Below are 19238 nucleotides of genomic sequence, written 5' to 3' on the forward strand. Positions count from 1 at the left end.
CGAGTCAATCCATGAGTCGAGCCTCTCAGTGTGCTGGCAGGCAGAGCCGAGCATGAAATGAGCTTTGCCCCTCAGAGAGTCCGACTGGGACCGTGAAGAGAGAGGGACGAGGTGAATCTCTTTCCCCAATGTCATCTGCTGTCTAGAAATCCACAGCTTGAGAGCAGCCAGGGGAACGTGTGAATGTGACGTTCATATGTGAATTAGAAGAAAAGATGACTGCACTGAGGGCGGAAAAATCAACTGGATTACATTTGGAATTTGCCAAAATATGAAAAGAGAGAGAGAGACCACCAAAGAGGGAACACAGGGTTTAAAAGAATATATTCTGTCACCATTTGTTGGTCTGCTAGCAGCAGTCTCCAGCAAAGAAAACTGGATGAGAGCGGAATGTTTTGAACACAGCACGCTCACAGAGACAGTGAGCGGTTTCGGGGTGTTAACGAGAGGCCTACTCGTCATTATTAACGGCCGTGCTCCCGTCTCAAACTGCAGAGCCTCCGCATTATTCTCCTCAAGGTTTCAAAGCTACTGAGCAGCTGAAACAAAAAGAGAGAGACGCTGTTAGTAACAGCCGGGTTAACTGATACTGATCGGTGAAAACGGAAAACTCGAGCGCTTACGGCTGGAACGAGAGGCTCTCATCACCTCTCACGGTTTTTGTTTTTATCTGAGCGTGGACGTTGACGACCCTCATGTTCAAATGTGTCAACTCTTTGTATTATCTGACCCTCCCCCCTCTCTTAGACTGTTTCCAATTATTTCTGAACCCCCGACTCCTCCACGAGACAAAAGGGCGGTCGTGAATGCGTGGAGAGATCCGCGGTGTCTCTCTGGAGAGCATTTAATTTCTCGGGCTGTGATGAGCTCCTTTGTTCTCCCCTTAACTCTCAACATCACATAATTGGCCACCATCTGGGGCTCTCGCTGCTATTCTCCTCCTCCATCTCTTCCTCTTCTGTGCCTCGCTAAGCGCTCAGCTCTCAACGTGCGCTGCGCATTGGTGGATGTTCGTGGTAGGAAATCCTACATCTGTTGTCAATCTTTTACACTTCCCTGAAACGTTATGTAATGTTATAATGAAGACCGATTACAAAGCCGGCTTGCCTTCGACATCTCCGAGGTCCACTGGAGAGCAGTGTGTTTGTATTTTCTGCTTGAGACGTGGAGGGATAGGTGGTGTATCGAGGGAAAAGGAGACGGAGAGATGCGAAGGAGGTCTAACAGAGATCTTTTAGCCTTTAAATTTCCTCTTGCTTTGCTCTTCCTACGCGGTTCACAGTTCACTCTTTATACTCGGCTGAATCAAAAGTCTGTCCAACGCCTCCGACTTGTACAGCAGCGGCAGAGATTCAAACCACTCCTGGCATCCTTTTCCTCATAACTGGTTACATTCAGAATCTGAATTTCACTGTCAAAGCTAGAATGTTTTTTGGAGCCATGTTAGCAGTGTGGCTTGATGGATGGCAATGTGGGTCAGTCGGTCGGTCCTCCACAGACTGAAATATCTCAACAACGGATGGGGTTGCCGTGAAATCTTGCACAGTCATGGTTTCCTGTGGATGAAGGACTTTGGCGACACTCTGACTTCACCACTTGTGTTAGTTTGGCTTTCCATGAATGTCTCAACAACTATTGGGTGAATTGTCATGAAATTCGTGGCTCCCTCAAGATCCAGTTTGATGACTTTGTTGTCCAACACTTTGGTTTGTGACTCACTACCTGCCAAATGGATTCCCATCCGCCTCATCTGCTCTTTGTGTAAAATGCGTGCTGTATGATTAACGTACAGTATGTGATATATGTATTGGTCAAAGCCATTTGATTCTGGTAGATATCAACAACATACTGTACAACCCTTGTTTTGACTGGATTGGACTGGAATGGATCTCACTCAGTGATTTCAGTGATGACCACACGGAGCGAAAGAAGAACTGCGGGTCAAAGTGCAGCCAACTCTTGCTCACAATACAAATGCATTTAGGCTACTTGCTCTACAGTCTACATGATTACCATCATTCCTCTGATGCTCAAGCACATGTCGGCCTTCATCAGACTGTAAGGCCAGGACAGTCCAACAAGCCAACATTTGGTTTTGCCGCTGTCCTCCTTACGGTATTTTCTAGAAGAAGATGGCATCATAACAATACATTCCTCATTCTTGACTTTTCCTACCAGCCGGGAAGATTTGACCGACAAGAAAAACCCGACAAAAGCATCGAGCTGGATGACAAATGTTGAACAAATGTGTCTGTTTTGTCTACGCGCTCGCACATCAACTAGACTCGGCGGGTCAGGGGCTTTTCCTATTCCACCCGCAAAGAGAAAAACAGTGGGTATCTGCGTGTTTGCACGATCTAAGAATGCTTTCAGCGGTGCGTGTAGTTATTTAGGGCATGCACATCCCAAGCGGCGGAGAGTGGATGTTTCAAGTGGGAACAAAGGGCGTCTAAGTGAGGGATGTGACGGAGGAGCTGCTTTGTGGGAAGATGACAGGGAAAAGACTAGAAATCCATCAAAACACTGCCATCAGCTCCACTGATCAAGGATCGTCTGATGAGGAAGTCGGCTTAATTGGGACTCATCAATAAAAAAGCACCATATGCTGAAGAACAGAGACTATGAGGGATGAGCCTCATTAAAAAAAAAAATACAGTGAAAAAAAACCCGATAGGGAACACAAAGCATGAAATAAGTGAGTTTATGAGGAAAAGCAAGAACAAATACACACACGAATCCACCGACAACCCCCACATCAACACACACACACACACACACCTAGCCAGACAAAGGAGGCACAAGCGAATAAACACCAGGTAACGTAGCAGACTGAATTTATTGATATCATTTAAAATGTATTAGCCCATCACCCATTTGTGTGTGTGTGTGTATGCGTGTCTGGTTTGTCCCCAGGGGGAACTGAAAACATACAGCAGAGCCCCATCTGTTAATGTTGTTGACAGCTATGTGGTTTTATGTGTGTGTATGTGTATGTGTAGGATGGAAACATGACAGATCACAGCCCTAAAAGACGGGGGGCGCAGAATCAAAATAAATGACACCTTCTATTTGACATCATTTATATTAATATAAATGAACACACACACACACACACACACACACACACACACACACACACACACACACACACACACACACACACACACACACACACACACACACACACACACACACACACACACACACACACACACACAAGAGTAAGAGCAGAGGGCACAATAAAATAATAAAAAATAGAAAGCATGCAGCTATTTTTCCGTATGAAAAGCGTAACTGAGAAGTGCACGAAACAGGAGCAGGTTGCCATGGAAAATATAAAATCCTTTCACCGCTCATGCATTTCCCATCTTGCCCTCTCGCCACACAGAAGCTCTTTGTACAGCCGAGGGAAAATATTCCCACTGTTGGGGGGGAAAAAAAGTAGTTTTCCCTTTCCTGTTTGTTTTTCTTTTTTCATCTTGCTGTGACATGTTTGTCACTAAAGGAGTTGAGCTCTTTCACGTCACCAACACATACTTGTTTGCTTTGACGGTAAAATGCATTTGTTCGGTCAAGAGTCAGGAAGAGTACACGGACCAGGCCTCGTGTCTCAGAAGTCTTGTTAGAAGCAGCCCTGGGATGACATTTATCAAAACAAAGATGTCTGGAGATGTGGACACACACACACACACACACACACACACACACACACACACACCTCCATGTTCAAAACAAATACCACATGAAATACCACCATCCTGCATGCCCCAGAGGCAAGACATTTTCAACAGAAAATACAAAGAACAACAAAAAAATAAATCAGTCAGAGAGGAGTCCTGGGAAGTTTCCATGAAAAGCAGAAGAAAGAAAATATTAATTTTGTACCCATTAAGTGTAAATTCTGTGCTGCACTGCTATAGTTTTATTTAGTTGACTATAAAACAAAGAATCCAAAATATGTTAATTTTGAACTGCCACTTTCCCCCATCCGCTTACAAATACTTGTACTGCTTTTCTCATGGAACTTTCTTCACTGTTTATACAGATTACTAAACGCACCCACCAGGCTTTATTCCATCCTCATGGCAGCCTGATGTTGGCCTGATGTTTGATCGAGTGCTGAGAGATTAGATCAGAGTTTGAGGCCGGCACTTTCTGCACTGGCTGAGTGCCACTGGTCCACAAGCTTCACCGCTAATTCTCTAGATGGCCGGCCTGCTATTAGCCCGAACAACGGCGCGTTCGCCGATAAACCCGTCACGTAGCATGTAAATGTCAAACTTTGCATCTAATGCCTCATAGTGGAGGAAAGTGCTCCGACTCTTAAGTGGGAGTGAGAGTGCAGCTAGAGGCTCGCCCTCAAACTTTACAACCCCCCTGCACCCGTACTTTTACAGTAACTCCCGGCTAATGCGTGGACCCCCTGTCCAGCTCCTCGAGCTTCGGTGAGGGAGCTAAGAGCTGCCGGGAACAACGAATCGCCCCTTTCCCTTCTGCCCAACTTCTCTGGCTTGCATTATCTCCGGGAAGTCGGACAAAACTATCCGGTTACTGCATACCAAGGCCTTGGAACAGTGCTGCGATGGATGGAGGGAGGGGTTGACATGCGCTCACCGGCAGAACATAAAATAAAAACAAACCCCAGCCTCGCGCAGAGGAGGGTGCACGAGTGATGGGAGGAGAAGGGGAAGGAGGGGGGGGGGGGGGGTCAAGAGGTGGAGTCCCTTTGCTGGGGACATCACTGGAGATGTTACATGACTCACGAGGAATAATAGGATCATCGGATGCTGCTGCAGCAACGAGCAGCGTTAAGGACGGGACTCTGCGGAGAACGTGCCGTTCCTCTGTAGACACACAGTGTGAGGTACGCTGTGAGGAGGACCTTCAGTGCAGCACCATGTGGTGTTGGCCCTGATCTCTTAAGTGATGGACTCACAACAATGTGGTTACCAGCAATGTGCTGGTTTCTATAAGACTCTGCGCTCCCCCAACAGCCCCCACAGTTATCTTTTGAATCTTACTTTGATTTGGTGGATAATCATGCGCTGAATTTAGGAGCTTGTGGGGGATGTAAATAGGAAGTGTCGTGTTGCTATGGAGTCAGTTTGTTAGCTGCGAGATACAACGTGAGCTGAGCGCCTGTGGCAAATTGGCACCATCAAAAGTGTGCTGTGTTAGCTATTAGCAAGTCCCGTTTGCAGTGCACCCATGCATGTTCAGACCCCTATCACTGGACCGCTTTGAGACTGAAGAAAACTCTAAAAACATGAAAGACAACACTCTCAGACCCTGATAAGACAAGTGATAAAAGCCTAAAGAGGTGAACCCAGGGGATTGTGGGACGGGGCCGCACGAGGGCCGAATTATCAGATGAAAGGATGGCTGCCGCTGGGTGATACGACGCGTTCCTGCCACACAAAGCACTGGGGCGGTTAACCTAAACAGTTACATAACTGGTACTCTGAAGACGAGTATCGCAAGCTACAGCCGACACATGAGGGTCGCCCGGGAGAAGCGGCACACGAGGCAGACCGGGAGGTCGTCTGCACTTTCCACCCGTAAACCAGTTCAAGTCAGATCACTTTTGTGTTACTTTAAAGATTGACTGAACAAAACCCCGGCAGCCAGAGGTTTATGGAGCCTCACGCTGGCAATGAAATCAGAAATAATGTAATCAAAGTCTCCGATTGTAACTGAAGTCACACTGTTCGTCAACGGCTAACAGAGCAAAAAACATCAGTGGCAACAGGCCAAAGAAATAACACACCGGAGGAAGCGCTTCTCTTAAACTGGCAACTTCTGGGAGCTGATACTAATCAATTTGGCAAATAGCCTGCTCGGAGATATTCCAGAATCCATTTGTGTTGTCAGTTTGAGACACAGGGGCAGAGAAAACCCGACGTTGTTGCCATTTAATGGAGGATTAGCAACGTGGCTTTGGAGGTCAGAGGTTATCAGCTGGGGGGGGGGACGTCTGTTGGGTGAAGGGCTGGAAATAAATGGTGTTTTTTTTTCCCATGCGAACAAGCAACTCAATCTAGCTAACATGATAACACGGCTTTCTCTTCGCTGTGTGTGTGTGTGAATGTGTGAATGTGCTCAGTCCTGAACAGAGAACACAGGATCAAAAAAAGGTCTAATTGTCGCTATCGAAATAAAACCTCTGGCCCGAAACATAACATCCTCTGATGACAGAGTGACAAAGTATCAAAGTGGAGTAACAGCAGCGGAAAAAAGAAAAGAAAGGAAACTTCCAGCCCAATATGCCCTTTTACGGTCTGTCAGTATTCACGGTCCGTCAGTATTCCACAAGCTTGTTAAATAAATCAGAGGGTCTCCAGAGAGGAAAGCAAAACACTGAAGGCTCCTTCTAAACTCGGCTTCACCAGGAAAGCAAACAGCTCGGGTCCAAGTGAAAGTCTCTCTGGGTGTGCGCTCTGGACTGTGGAGCAGACCGATGGCCCTCTGTACAATACTCCGGTTGCCTGGCTGCCGTAACCACATGGCACGAGACAGTTAATGCTAATTGTTGCACCTTCACACAGCTGATACAATCAGTGGAGACAGTTCATCTATAAAAAGGTCCACTTCTTTCTCTACAGTACACAACCCCACTATAGTGCACACTCACACAACATTCCCACCCTCTCAGACTCTGGGATAGAACATGCCATTCTCTCTCTCTCTCTATTTCTATCCCCCATCTCTATTTTCCTCTCCACACAGCGAGCCAGAGGACATGTGGTGTATTTATTTGTGTTCTTTGGCTGTTGTTGGCTGGAAGTGGATGTTCCCAGCAGCAGCAGCGTTTGTCTCTCTGACTGGCAGTCGTACCAGGAAGGGTGGCTTTTACTGTCATATAAGATACAACGCTGAACCACTGATGAACCGCTGTACCTTATGTGGAGAGATGGGATGGACCACTTTAACAGAGGAAAGGGAATCAAATAGTATATTAGTGATTCCGTATGATTCCACTTTAAAGATTTGAGGCAGAATCTGTTAACTAACTCAACATTTCATAGTGATGAAGTCCTTTTTCTGCCAATTACTTTACACACAGGCAAAGAAAAAAATGTGCACACATACATGCATGTGCACAATTACTTTTTTAATCCTGTCATAGGTCAGACAATCGTTTATTGGAGTCGACTCCTGACCCAATTACACAGGCAAGGCCGGGTTTCACTGTATTTTTTTAACCACACTACACTCAGCAAAGACTGACTGGTAGCCATTCATAGACACGCATCATCTCCATACAGTAGTTCACTCTATTCATTATTCTAGTAACATCCAAGTTCATAAAAAGAATAAATCCAATGCCACGTTCAGATGCATGTGGATCTGATAGATTTGCTTGTGTGGGGCCCATTTGCTCTTCAGAGGAAAATCAAAGACAACACAAATCATCCGACTGAATGAGAAAAGCATGAGAAGTGGTGGTGCCAAACAGGAAACAGCTACAACAAATATGTTGTGGCTGTTTTTTTTTTTAAACTCCCTCGGTCTGAGGAGAAACAACAAACCCACCAAAGATCATACGATTTATGAGATATTTTCTGAGTCGCGTCCTTTGCTTTAAAATGCAACGCGATCGTGAATGATTCATGTCTGCCCCACTTTCCTCTCTGTGTCAGACAGGAGATTTGTATTCCCGGTGGAACTGCAACCTGTCACTGATGCTGCTTTTACCTGCGACTACAAATGTTATTCTACGTGCAGCAACAAACAAATCTTGAAAAGTTTGAGCAGATTTATAACTTCTGTCGAGTTTGGAGGGTTCAGAAATAACCTGCTTCAAGTTCACCTCTGGCACCGGCACCACTTGAGCAAAAACATGAGGACACTAAGCGACGATGAGAGCGACTGAGACCCCTCACAGCTGACCTGAATTCACGAAGCGGGGCTCTGCCGATTGCAGAGGAGGGAAACTGCAGCGGCAGCAATTGGAACTGAACTGCGGGGGGGGGAAATGACAGGAGTCAAGCTTCCCTTGACCAAACAGATTTTCTTTCCAAACAAGTTCTGGAAAAATGGAAACGTGACTCCTCTGCTTCTGCAAAACTTAAAACAACGGCGCATGAGAGCAGCGCTTTGCCTTACTCCAGAGAAACCACAGATTCCACTGTGTAGGCAGGATCCACTTAACAAGACCGAGGGAGATTTTTTTACAGCACCGTTTCGCACAACAAGACGGGGGAAACCCCCCTTGTATAAACTGGCGTTCAGACTAATAATCCAACCAGCATCATTAGAGGCCACCAGGACAAAACCGCTCCAGTGTGCGTCAAGGCTAGACGGCAAATTACAATGAGTCACATGCTGGGAAACGTCCCCCAACAGGACAGGGACGTCTCTCTTTGTCTATTGGTCGTTTCTGTGAGGGCCTCTTACCTGGACTTGCCCTTTGCCCATGATCTTGTCCACGATCTCGTTGTCGTCCTTGTTGAGCATGCTCTTGTCGTAACAGTTCTCGTAGCAAAGGATCCGCAGGTACTGGGAGCCCTCCAGCTCGATCTCGAACTCCTGCTCAACCACACAGAAAAGGAGAATAACATATTTGCAACAAAAGAAAACACGCGGCGATGCTCTGGTAAAAGGAGGGTGACTGACTTCGTTCCAATGTGGCTCTGTGGTGTCTCTGAAGACTCGGGTCTTGGCCTTGCTGACAAAGTACCCATACGAGTCCACTTCCAGGGTGCAGTAGAGATCTAGGAGGGAACACAGATCCATCAAGGACACTGAAAAACACTGGATGAACATTTCTGGACTGCTTCTATGTCACTGCGATATGACACGGGTGTACTTTTATGATATCTGTCGTGATATCTGTGTCTCGGAAACAGATGCAACGTGTAACGCTGTGGAGTCAAAGGACAAGTCTGTTAATCCCATTGTCATCATCTGGCAGTAGAAATGCTGCTATTAAAGAGTTATTACAGCCATTAAAACTGACTTAATGGTCAATGACGTCACTGTATGGATACAATGTATTTTCATTAAAGGCGAGCGTAATTACAGGCCAAAAGTATCTCCGTTAATTCGTTTCTCGACACTTAAGCCATGTATTAATATTGTGCAATAGATAAAGATATCGTATAGTCTACCAATTAGTTTCTCGATTAAGTAATCCATTGTTTGTTCAACAAAAATGTCAGCAAATACCCCTAAAATAGCTTCCAGAGACCACGGCGAGGTCTTAATTGATTACTTTTCAAACTAATCGGTTCTTCCGTTTCAGCTCGACACTCATCCATCTTGTAAATCCACCATCTACAGAACGGCACATCCCATCGAATCAAAGAACTTCAGCTGCTGCCAAAAGCAGCATGGATATTTGCAGCGCTAAAGGCATCACTTTGTAGCATACGCATCAGCATCAGAAGACAGCAGCAGTCAAAATCATCTCAGGCAAAAATATAACCACAAACAAGATGCAATTCCTCTTTCAAAAGTGTCATCCACAAGTAGAAATGTGTTAAAGCAAAACTTCCCAAGAAGGCTCTCACCATGAAAGTAGTCGAGTATCTAATTCTGGTATCAGATTAATGAATGTGCACTGAAAAGGTTTCGCTCCACCAGAGAGAAAAAGCCCTTTAAATCATCGATATGTTGACAGGCATCAATCTCCTGCCCGTGTACACACTCTTCCGCTACATCCTCATACTGCAGCCTCCCCCCCCCCCCCAATCCCTCGGGATCGGCTCGCGCTCAATTCTAACACGGAGCAATTAAGTCCGTTAATGTGTTTCTTTAAATGCTGCTGCAGCGGTTCCTGCAGACCTCGCTGCCGGCTGTCTGTTAAGTGTCAATAGTACGACCCGGTCCCTCGGGTTGGCCCCCGTCTGACAGCATGATGGATGGATGCCCTGCTCGACCTTTCACTGGTTGAATCTCATATACATATAAAACACCGATGGAGGACATGTTTACACTGTAGCATCTTAAACAACAGCCTGACCTGTGCTTTGGTTAACGTTATGGAGAGATACCAAGCACACCGCCTGGGTGAGCTGTATAGAACCATCACTAACAGGACTATACAGAGAGAAGGAATCCCATCTGGTTTCATTCCTCCTCTGTTTGTTGTCTCAGCATCCTGAAAGGCTCTGGCATCATTACTCCCAATGAGGAAGAGATTAGTGCCGGTGGTATGAGGGAAGTTCGGCGGACTCCAGAGGTTTTTTTTTTATTTTCCTGGCAGGTCACCACCAGGCTCAGAGTGTGAGGGGGGGATAAATTGGTCAGCGTGGGGTCTCTGACCCCCAAATGCAGGGGTTAATGAATACCATCCTCTTACATCTCAAATTAACTGCAGCCCTTGTGGTGCGGGGAGTGTTTTTATACAGGAGGCTAATCTTTGCCTGGGGCGGTGTTGAATGCCGGGTCAGAATGCGGGTTCACAGAATCAGGAGACGAGTGATAATCAGTTAAACTCGTCAGTGTCTCCACAGCTACAAGTCCCAGACACCAGAGCAGCTGTGTGCCCGTGTGCTCTGCTCCAAGGGCTTCAGGAGAACGAAATGAGGAGCAGAGAGGAATAATCTAATTGTTTTTCATAGAATCCAGAAGGAGAAAAACTAATAACAGCGTGGCGAACAATGAACGGGCTGGATTTGATCGCACGCAGAAAATCACAAGAGTCATGAGAAGATGTGAACACTTCATTTTAATGGGAACAGTGGCGAGTGACGAAAACGTTGGTTCTGATTCAAGCGCAAAAAAGCCCTGTTATATAACTTTGTTGGTCCGTTAGCAAGTGCGCTAATATTCCATTATTAGTTACATATATGAAATATGAATCACGTTTAAATCTCTTCGGGGGCTGTTGGAGAAGCTCAAGAAACTATCTGCAGATTACTGGAGCTGCGATCGCTTCAAATGCCTTCGTGATTTTTCCAAGTTTGTTGCACATCAATTTGTAATCTGTGCACACTGCTCGTATGGAGCACGGGTTCCAGCAGCTGCTGAATACATGTGGAGGAATATGGATGTCACTTGTTGACACTCGTGCATACTTAAAAATAAATCGAGAACAAAGTCAACTTGTTTTCCACTGTTGTGTTTTTTTTTTTTTTTTATTTTTTTTTTTTATTCTACAACAGAGTTTCTGGGAGATACTCGACTCCCAGCTCCTTCCTTCTGTGACCCAGTTTGACTACTTTGCCCTGGGCTGAATTTCAAGCCCTTTCCCACTGGTGGTGGTGGTGGAGGGGGGGGGTCGTTGTGACATTAATAACACAGCTCCGATAAGATATTCTGGTACATGCCTGTGTGATTTTTCAATCAAAACAGGAACAAAATGGGGCTATTGTTCATGATTACACAATCTGAACCACTGACTGACCGCTTTTTCAATTCATTGCACATTTAAATTCTGATATGATAATAACCACCAAATGCATCAACAGAAAGCGCACACTGTACACACACACACATGCAAAAGAGCAGCAAATCCCCTCAAAGTTCTTGTCCAGAATGGCTTGCAGGGGAGATTAACACAATGAGAAACGTTAAAAAACAGAGACAAGGAAGGAGACTTCAGCAGTACAACTGAAACCACACACACACACACACACACACACACACACACACACACACACACACACACACACACACACACACACACACACACACACACACACACACACACACACACACACACACACACACACACACACACACACACACACAACATTAAAAGGCACATTTGATCCCATTATTATGCTACATCTGGAGGAGACGGTGTCATTTTAGTAATTTGTGGGAATGGAGGGGATTACGGAGGCAGCAGACTCTCCATTTTGAGGACAATGTCTCCCATCAGCGAGGACAGTCGTTTTAAAACATCTGTATATGAGAAAATGTATGCCAGCGCTTGATGGGTTTCATAAGCAGGACTCTACGGGGATATTTAAAAGATATTACAAACATCACTCTTACACCTTTCACTGTCTGTGAAAGGTGTAAAAACAGCGCGCTGCTGACACAACTGTCTCATAACTGTGACAGTCAATGCAATTATAAGTCAGGCTTTTCAATGAGAAATGTTTTTAGGACACTGAGGACGAGACATTTGTCAAAATATGGTGTGTGATCTTTATAAGTGAACCAACCTCAAAAGAATTCATCACTATTTCAAACCAGACGACGCAATGCTGATGTGACTAATTAAGCAATACGAGACAATTGAGTAAGTTATCAGAACAATTAAAATGCAGTAAGTGGGTAAAAGTAAAAAAAGTTTGTATTCATAAAATGTATTAATTGCATGATAATTGGGTCAATAAACTCTTTACACTTTGCATTAAATGTTTAACTGCCGATGAACAGCTGTGGCGGTGATCGGGGTAAACTTGCTTGTTTCAGCATCGTGGCTGCAGCCAGTACACTCCCACCAATACACAAACACTTAAGCACCCACACAGCAAATTACTAACCTAAAAACACAGGTGCACTGTGGGTGCAGCGGCATGCGACTCTATTGCAGAGCAACGTTTCGAGCACAGCTGAATAGAAGAACGGGGGGAGACGTAGAGCGGTGTTTTGTGTAAACTGAACTGAAGCATAAATTACAATTCATTATGGCGAGTGTGACTAGACTCACTAACATTGTCTCCTTTCCTCTCGACGGATATATGCAGTTGATTCTGAAGCTTTAGCTGCACGTAATAATTACACTTATGCTCTTTTACCTGTCGGATTATAATTTCTTTAAATACTGTGGGACGTCCATGCTGTCTCACTGCCTCCCTCATGTCATCGATCAATCGACCCTTTCGCTGGACGGATTGAAGTGGAGGGTTCGTTTGTTTTCGTCGCCTGGCACAAGCGGGTGGTGTGAGTGATCCCAGGATCTTAACATGTGTAAACCCTGCATATACCCCCCCCCCCCCCCCCAATCATCAGTGGCAACAGCGACACATCACCTACCCCCCTCTACCTTTAATGCCCCACTCTGCCTCTATACGCCTCACTGGACACGCTGACATCAAACTGTATCGGTGGAACGACCAGACTTCCACGTACACACAAACGCACTTTCCTTCATTTTAAACCCCCTCAGCTTCATCGAGGATCAAACGGGCTTTCAGAGGAGAAGGCTTTCCAATCCATTACCCGGGAAATTCTAGCAGGCCAGCTTTCATATTCCAAAGGCTGTCATGGCAACAGAGGAAATCACATTTCTTCATCTCCGTCTCTTTTCCAGATATTTGATCCGGTGCAACGGGGCATAAAAAGTACAGCAGCTGTCCCCTACCGACACGTCTGCATGGTCCTGCCAACATCACACTCGGCTGATATCTCTCTCACACACACACACACACACACACACACACACACACACACACACACACACACACACACACACACACACACACACACACACACACACACACACACACACACACACACACACACACACACACACACACACACACACACACACACACACACACACACACGTGTGAGTTATGCGATATCAGAGACAACAGGCATCATTTTTGCCAGCAGTTCAGTTTCAAAATTATCTCCCTCTTCCTTTTCATGTGCCTCAAGTGTTTTTATGATGTCTGCTGAGATGAAAACAACCGCAGCAATTCCACTGTGGCCCTCACTTCTCCTCCGAGTCTCTCTCTTTCTCTCCCTCTCCTATCATCTATGCTCCGATACTCCATCCATCCATCCATCCATCTGGCCGGTCTCGGCGTTGGGCCGTGGCACGGCGGAAACTGCATGTGCAGACTGCGATGACGGACTGGGCCATGCGTTTCGCTGGCAGGCGCGTATCTGCACAGCAGCTATGTGTGAGTGTCTGCACGAGTGTGGTGAAAAAAAGGCAGAAAGAAAAGGAAAAGGAAAAATGCCGTTTCTGGCCAACTTACTGGCTGACTCCTGGAATCCTTTGGCGGAGTGGACGATCACATGCAGAAAGCCGTACAGGCCAGGAGTCTCCTCATCTGGAAAACAAGCACACGGAGCAGTGAGATCCTCGTGTCAATGTGGCGACAAGCTGCATCTATAAAGTCATTCAGAATCAGAGTTTGTGTACAAAAGGGAAATTTCCCCCTGACCACGACTGCATCACTTCAATCACAGTCTCATCCACCATAGAAATACTGTTCAGTTAGGAAACAGATGCTGTCCTGCATCAGCCTCTGTTGCCATGACAGTGTAACATTCCCCCTTTATTTCTGTACACCAATACCTCTTTTTTTCTCCTCTGAACATTTCTGTTGATGAAACCCGTCCACAAAGGCAGCAGAACACGCAGCCTTATATGGACATTTTGGATGGTGCTCTCCGCTAATGATCAAATGTAACAAACTCCTACGAAACACGTGGGGTTCGTGAGGCTGAAACAAGAGATGTACAGACAAGTTTCTGCACTCAAGAGAGTTTGGTGAATCCAACTTGACACCGACCTTCAAAGTCAAGAAACATTCGCAAGTAAAAAAAAAAACCAAAACGCATAATCAACATATGATTGCTCGGGGAGAGGAATGTGTGCTTTTCATTCATCTCAGGTTGGGTGGTCTGAACTGTGCACAAACGTATCATTATGAACATCCAATAACAGCTCTCACCCCTTTGAACACCAAGTCACCAACTTCTGTTATCATATGACAACCTTTGCGTCGGACGGGTATCAGGCCTCACATCAACAAGCAGTCTTCTGCCATAACAGCTGAGCTGGATGCCTGGATGGGGAGGTTTGGTGCACGTTTGTTGGGTGGCCTCTTGCTTTGGTTGAGGCCTGTGAAGCCTGGTAAATAAACTGCGATGGAGGGCGGCAGGACTGTTTGGAGCTGCGATGTAGGCGGCTGTGTGTGTGTGTGTGTGTGTGTTGTATAAGCAACAGGGGAGTTTCACAGGGAGAAGGTTCAAAGGTTCAGCTTCGAGGTGGCCTATGTGCTGCTTTTAGAGCCAAATTCAAATCCCTTTCTTCCAATTACAATCAAACTTGAGCCATAAACTGTGGTACTATGTGATAATTGATAACAATATGGGTAAAAGAGTCAAATAAAAGAGTGTTTAATGGTCTCTGCAACGTCATCCATCGTCGCAGTTACGAGAAGCATTCCTTCCCCAGCTGGCCTCCATTTAAACCCCGACTGTGCTCCCTGCTTCACGTGTCACTGAGGTGTGTGTTTATATTTGCTTTACAATGAGGAGTGTTTCCAAAGTCTGGGACATGACGTTCCAACACACAGGGGTATCACCTCCCTGGGAGAAGAAGGAAGATGTCATGTGGAGCCCAAACAAAATGACAGACCTGTTACATGGCAGAGAGGTGAGGGGTTAATCAGGTCAGCAGAGCGAGTCCGCCGGGGCCAGGGGCGACCTTTCTTGTAGACATAAAGGTCTGTTTTTATTGTAATATTACACTATTGTAAATGTAATATTCCTCTGACAATTCTGATTGTGGAGTCAGTGTGTAACCGCCTTGAAGTGATAGGTGTGTGTGTGTGTGTGTGACCCACAGCTGACTGAGGTCAGCTGAATGAATGAATGGTTGCTTTATTAAACACAGCCTCGTAACCCTTAGTTCACACACATGTGACATTGGTTTCATTAAACTGAACGGAGGGTTTAAGCTTTAAACTGGAGGTCTGTGGTTTAATGAGTTCGGTCGATAGGCGCTGACAGGGCGTTTTACAAATCATCACCATCAGCAGAACTGGGCTGCGATAGTGTGACGCGGGGACGCACACCGTTTTGCATCACCGTACATATAAGGAGGGAAAAATATATGTATGCATGCATGATGTGATAATAATCTAAATTACTGTTAAAGACCCCATTTTGAGACGGGGAGAGTCGGGAGAGTCGGGGGGGGGTGCGCTGGCTCCGGACATAAATGCAAGACAGACTTTAAATGACAAATCTAGATTTTTTTTCCCAGAAGGCGATTCTCCATTTCATGAAAAAACCTTGAATGCATTATTCTGAACCTAAACCTTTGCGGTTTCCAGGAACAGCTGATTTTACAGCAAGCCGACACGTCATATCTGACCCATGTTCAAAATGATCTCTTGAATATATATATCGCAACACTATAAGCTCTTGAGAAGTATCTGCTGAGTATCGGCTATTGGCTTCTTCCTGCTCCAAACCATCGCCTTTACAAATCCACTATTGGTCGACCTTTAGTTACTTATAATCTTAAACACATACTTACAATACATTGTAAATTGATATAAAAGCACAGGCTGTCAGGTCCTGACCCGGAAGTGATTTGTTTTTACATTGGAAGTTTATTTTTCATTAAAGAAGGAAGCAGGTAATTAATCAGTCACAGTGCTATGCTGGCAATTGACCAGTTTCCATCGAAATTCACCGGAATGCTAAATTAAAATAAAACCCCGGGCTTACTTACACAGAGATACTATTGTATAAGAAGCAAACACGGGTGTCTTTTTCTGTGCGAAGCGAGAAAGATTGAGACAGCCCCTCCGTCAGCTCTGTGGCTGTACGAGTGTGCTGTGCGTGCGTGTGAGACCCTCGTGCCCTTTTGGGAGATCAGAGTAGGTCGGCCAGATGGCTTTAATGTCACCACCAGCCTCTGAAAGTGGTGCAATGTGGAGATCTGGAGCAAAAACAAACATGTAGGAGCTGAGGGCGCAGGCCACCGCCGGCACACTGCGTGGCATTGACTGCTCAGAGCTAGATGAGAAATTGCGGGTTAAAAAGGAGAAAGCAACAGAGCATAAGAGGACAAGAAGATATTGTGTGCGAGTGTTTCTTACCGTCTTTGTTGCTTGTGACAGGAATGTTGTGGACAGTTCGGAGTTTGAAACAGGAGCTGGTCAGGACCTGGAGCTCCACAGAGCTTAATACACACGCCTGGAGATCTGACAGACACACAGCGACCACACGGCTACGGTTACACTTTCACTTCTCTGAGGTACGGTGAGTAAAGAGTGGTTTTAAACCGCTTCAAGATGCAGACAGTGTGTTCTAATAACATAAAGGGCCTTTAGGACAATTCAAGGCCAGTGTTACCTTTCTTCTGGAGTTTCTGGATGCTTTCCCTCCACTCGGACCTCTCATAATCGGAGGAGATGAGGAACTGGTAGCTCTGGATACACACAGAATAAAAACAATGTTAAACACATCAAGAACCTGCACTGGAATCATTATTGAAAGATTTTCTATTTTTACAGAAAGTAGAAGTGGAAATGCCTCTCAAAATCACTAAAAGCCACGATGTGAAATTATCTCACGCTGTCACAAGATTTTGATTTTGGAAACCTAAACTGAATCCATCAGAGGGCTGTTTTGAAAGGGACGTGTCTCCCTCTAGTGGTGAGACTTGAGTGTTGCTGCTACGTGGACACACGGAGTGACAGGATTGGACGAACGCGTTACCTTTCCATGTCTGTTGTGGATGCGGAAGGGGATGGTGGGAGAGTTCAGGAGCAGCCACGACTCCTGTTCGTTCATCTTCTTTCTCAGGCGCTCCACGCGATTCTGACCCTTCGGTGCTTTCTAAACACAAACAAACAAACAGACGTATGGAACCTCTTTTAGTCCTGAAACTGATACCAAGGTTGAGAGGGAGGAACATTCATCAAGTCAAATACTTAACATTGCTATGCAGCCCGAGAGTTGTGAGGCAAAGATACTGCGCGAGGTGAATGAGTCCAACTCTGTCATAACTCAACTCTTAACACCAAACATGATGATACACATATTTTTAGATTCAGTGTGCACTGTGAACTCCACGATGTCCGTCACTAATAAAAATCCACAAATCCACTTAGAAATCATAGATAAAAACACGCTCCATATAAGTCCAGAACCTGCATGAGAATCATTACGTCTTAAGTTTTCCTCCGTCTGTACATTCATGGGTTCGCTGCAACAGGAACTGCAAGAGCTAGAGGATAATTCATACTTTTAATGCTGCCAATTTGCCAAAAAAGCGAACAAATATAGGCTTAAAGAAACAGGCTTAGGGTGTGGCACCACAGCTAACTAACTGATGGCAGCATGGCAGCAATGCACTTCCTGTTTACATCCCCCAAATGAGTTTATTTGACTGTTGGTAAAAACAAAAAAGAAAAGATAATCTATAGATTGAGAATAATTGGTTTCGTTTTGCCATAAACATACAGAATGAAACATTAGTTATGATTTGTGGAATAGCAACTGTTTTCTTAGAGCAGTAAATGAAGCTATTTACACTTTGATATTAAACTCCACTTTACACTATTTTGTCACTTTGAGTTCAGTGTTAGTCTCCTGAGGTTTATCAACATCTGTATGCATGTTACTTTTTCTCCACTCTCCGACCTATTTAAATTAGAACTAAACGTTTTATGACTAATGTGTCATTACTCTTAACAGCATGGTATCGGTTTAACGACATATTTCCTATTTTCCCAAAGAAAACAACGCCGTGCTGCGAGAGTCCTTTTATATAGTTCAAGGATCTCGGCTTCTAGTGAGTATTAAAGGAAAACAAACACACACATCCTCCCTGCCCTCACCAGGAAGCTGTGAGTCAGAGCCTGGATACAATCAGCTGCTCCTCTGACTCTACATACCTTCCGTGGTCACTCGCCGAGTGGGCGAGTTTAGCGCTGTGAGAGGGGAACAACAGGAACTTCAGTGAGTCTCAGCCAGGGACTTGGAAATGTTGGAGGATTATATAGCATCTTCTTTTTGCCATTGACCGAATGTTCCAGCCATAGAAATAGAACATTTTCTATCAAATCAACATAGCAGGTTGGCCTGAGAGGCGGCCATTGCAAAGTGACCCGTTGTAGCGGGCTGACTCGTTCTATTTCTACGGTCAATGCCGAGTGCTGAGCGCCATTTCCTTCTGAACTAGTCGAACGACCACGGCAAACAGTTCAATGTGCGTTCTAGTCTCATTCTACTTCTATGGTTTCCGTACCGATAGGAACAGAAAGACGTAGAAGAAGGTAATTCTGTTTTATACTTATTTCTGGATGTCACTACTATTGCATGCACGCTCAAGAGTTTCCCCACATGGAACATTGGACCTTACCGTGACCTCGTCTAAGACAAACAAAGGTGTGGGTGTCAACTACCGAGTTAAAAGGAAGGTGCAGTGTTTCCAGTAAAGAATCACTGAGTCTTCCATGAAAGTCTGCGTATGCCACGATAAATAAATAGATGGCTATCAAAGTTTCACAGAACTCATTAGTCGCAGCTTCCCTCCTGAGTCACTTGTATGCGTTTGTGTGTCTTAGAACAATAGG

The 19238-nt window shown here is 45.3% G+C and overlaps 1 protein-coding gene across 3 annotated transcripts in view; it reads right to left on the minus strand.

Moving 5' to 3' along the window:
* Positions 1 to 19238, minus strand: part of abr (ABR activator of RhoGEF and GTPase) — a 106616-nt gene that overhangs the window by 23828 nt on the left and 63550 nt on the right. For all 3 annotated transcript variants that reach the window (XM_076101622.1, XM_076101624.1, XM_076101623.1), the window contains 6 exons: positions 17377 to 17496; positions 17011 to 17086; positions 16755 to 16859; positions 13890 to 13964; positions 8617 to 8714; positions 8398 to 8529 (listed from right to left, as the gene is read on the minus strand). In XM_076101622.1, the coding sequence (XP_075957737.1) occupies positions 8398 to 8529; positions 8617 to 8714; positions 13890 to 13964; positions 16755 to 16859; positions 17011 to 17086; positions 17377 to 17496 (606 nt within the window). The remainder of the gene's footprint in view (positions 1 to 8397; positions 8530 to 8616; positions 8715 to 13889; positions 13965 to 16754; positions 16860 to 17010; positions 17087 to 17376; positions 17497 to 19238) is intronic.

Source organism: Anarhichas minor, unplaced genomic scaffold, assembly GCF_050575085.1.
Source record: "Anarhichas minor isolate MPS153535 unplaced genomic scaffold, ASM5057508v1 ptg000027l, whole genome shotgun sequence".
Lineage (NCBI taxonomy): Eukaryota > Metazoa > Chordata > Actinopteri > Perciformes > Anarhichadidae > Anarhichas > Anarhichas minor.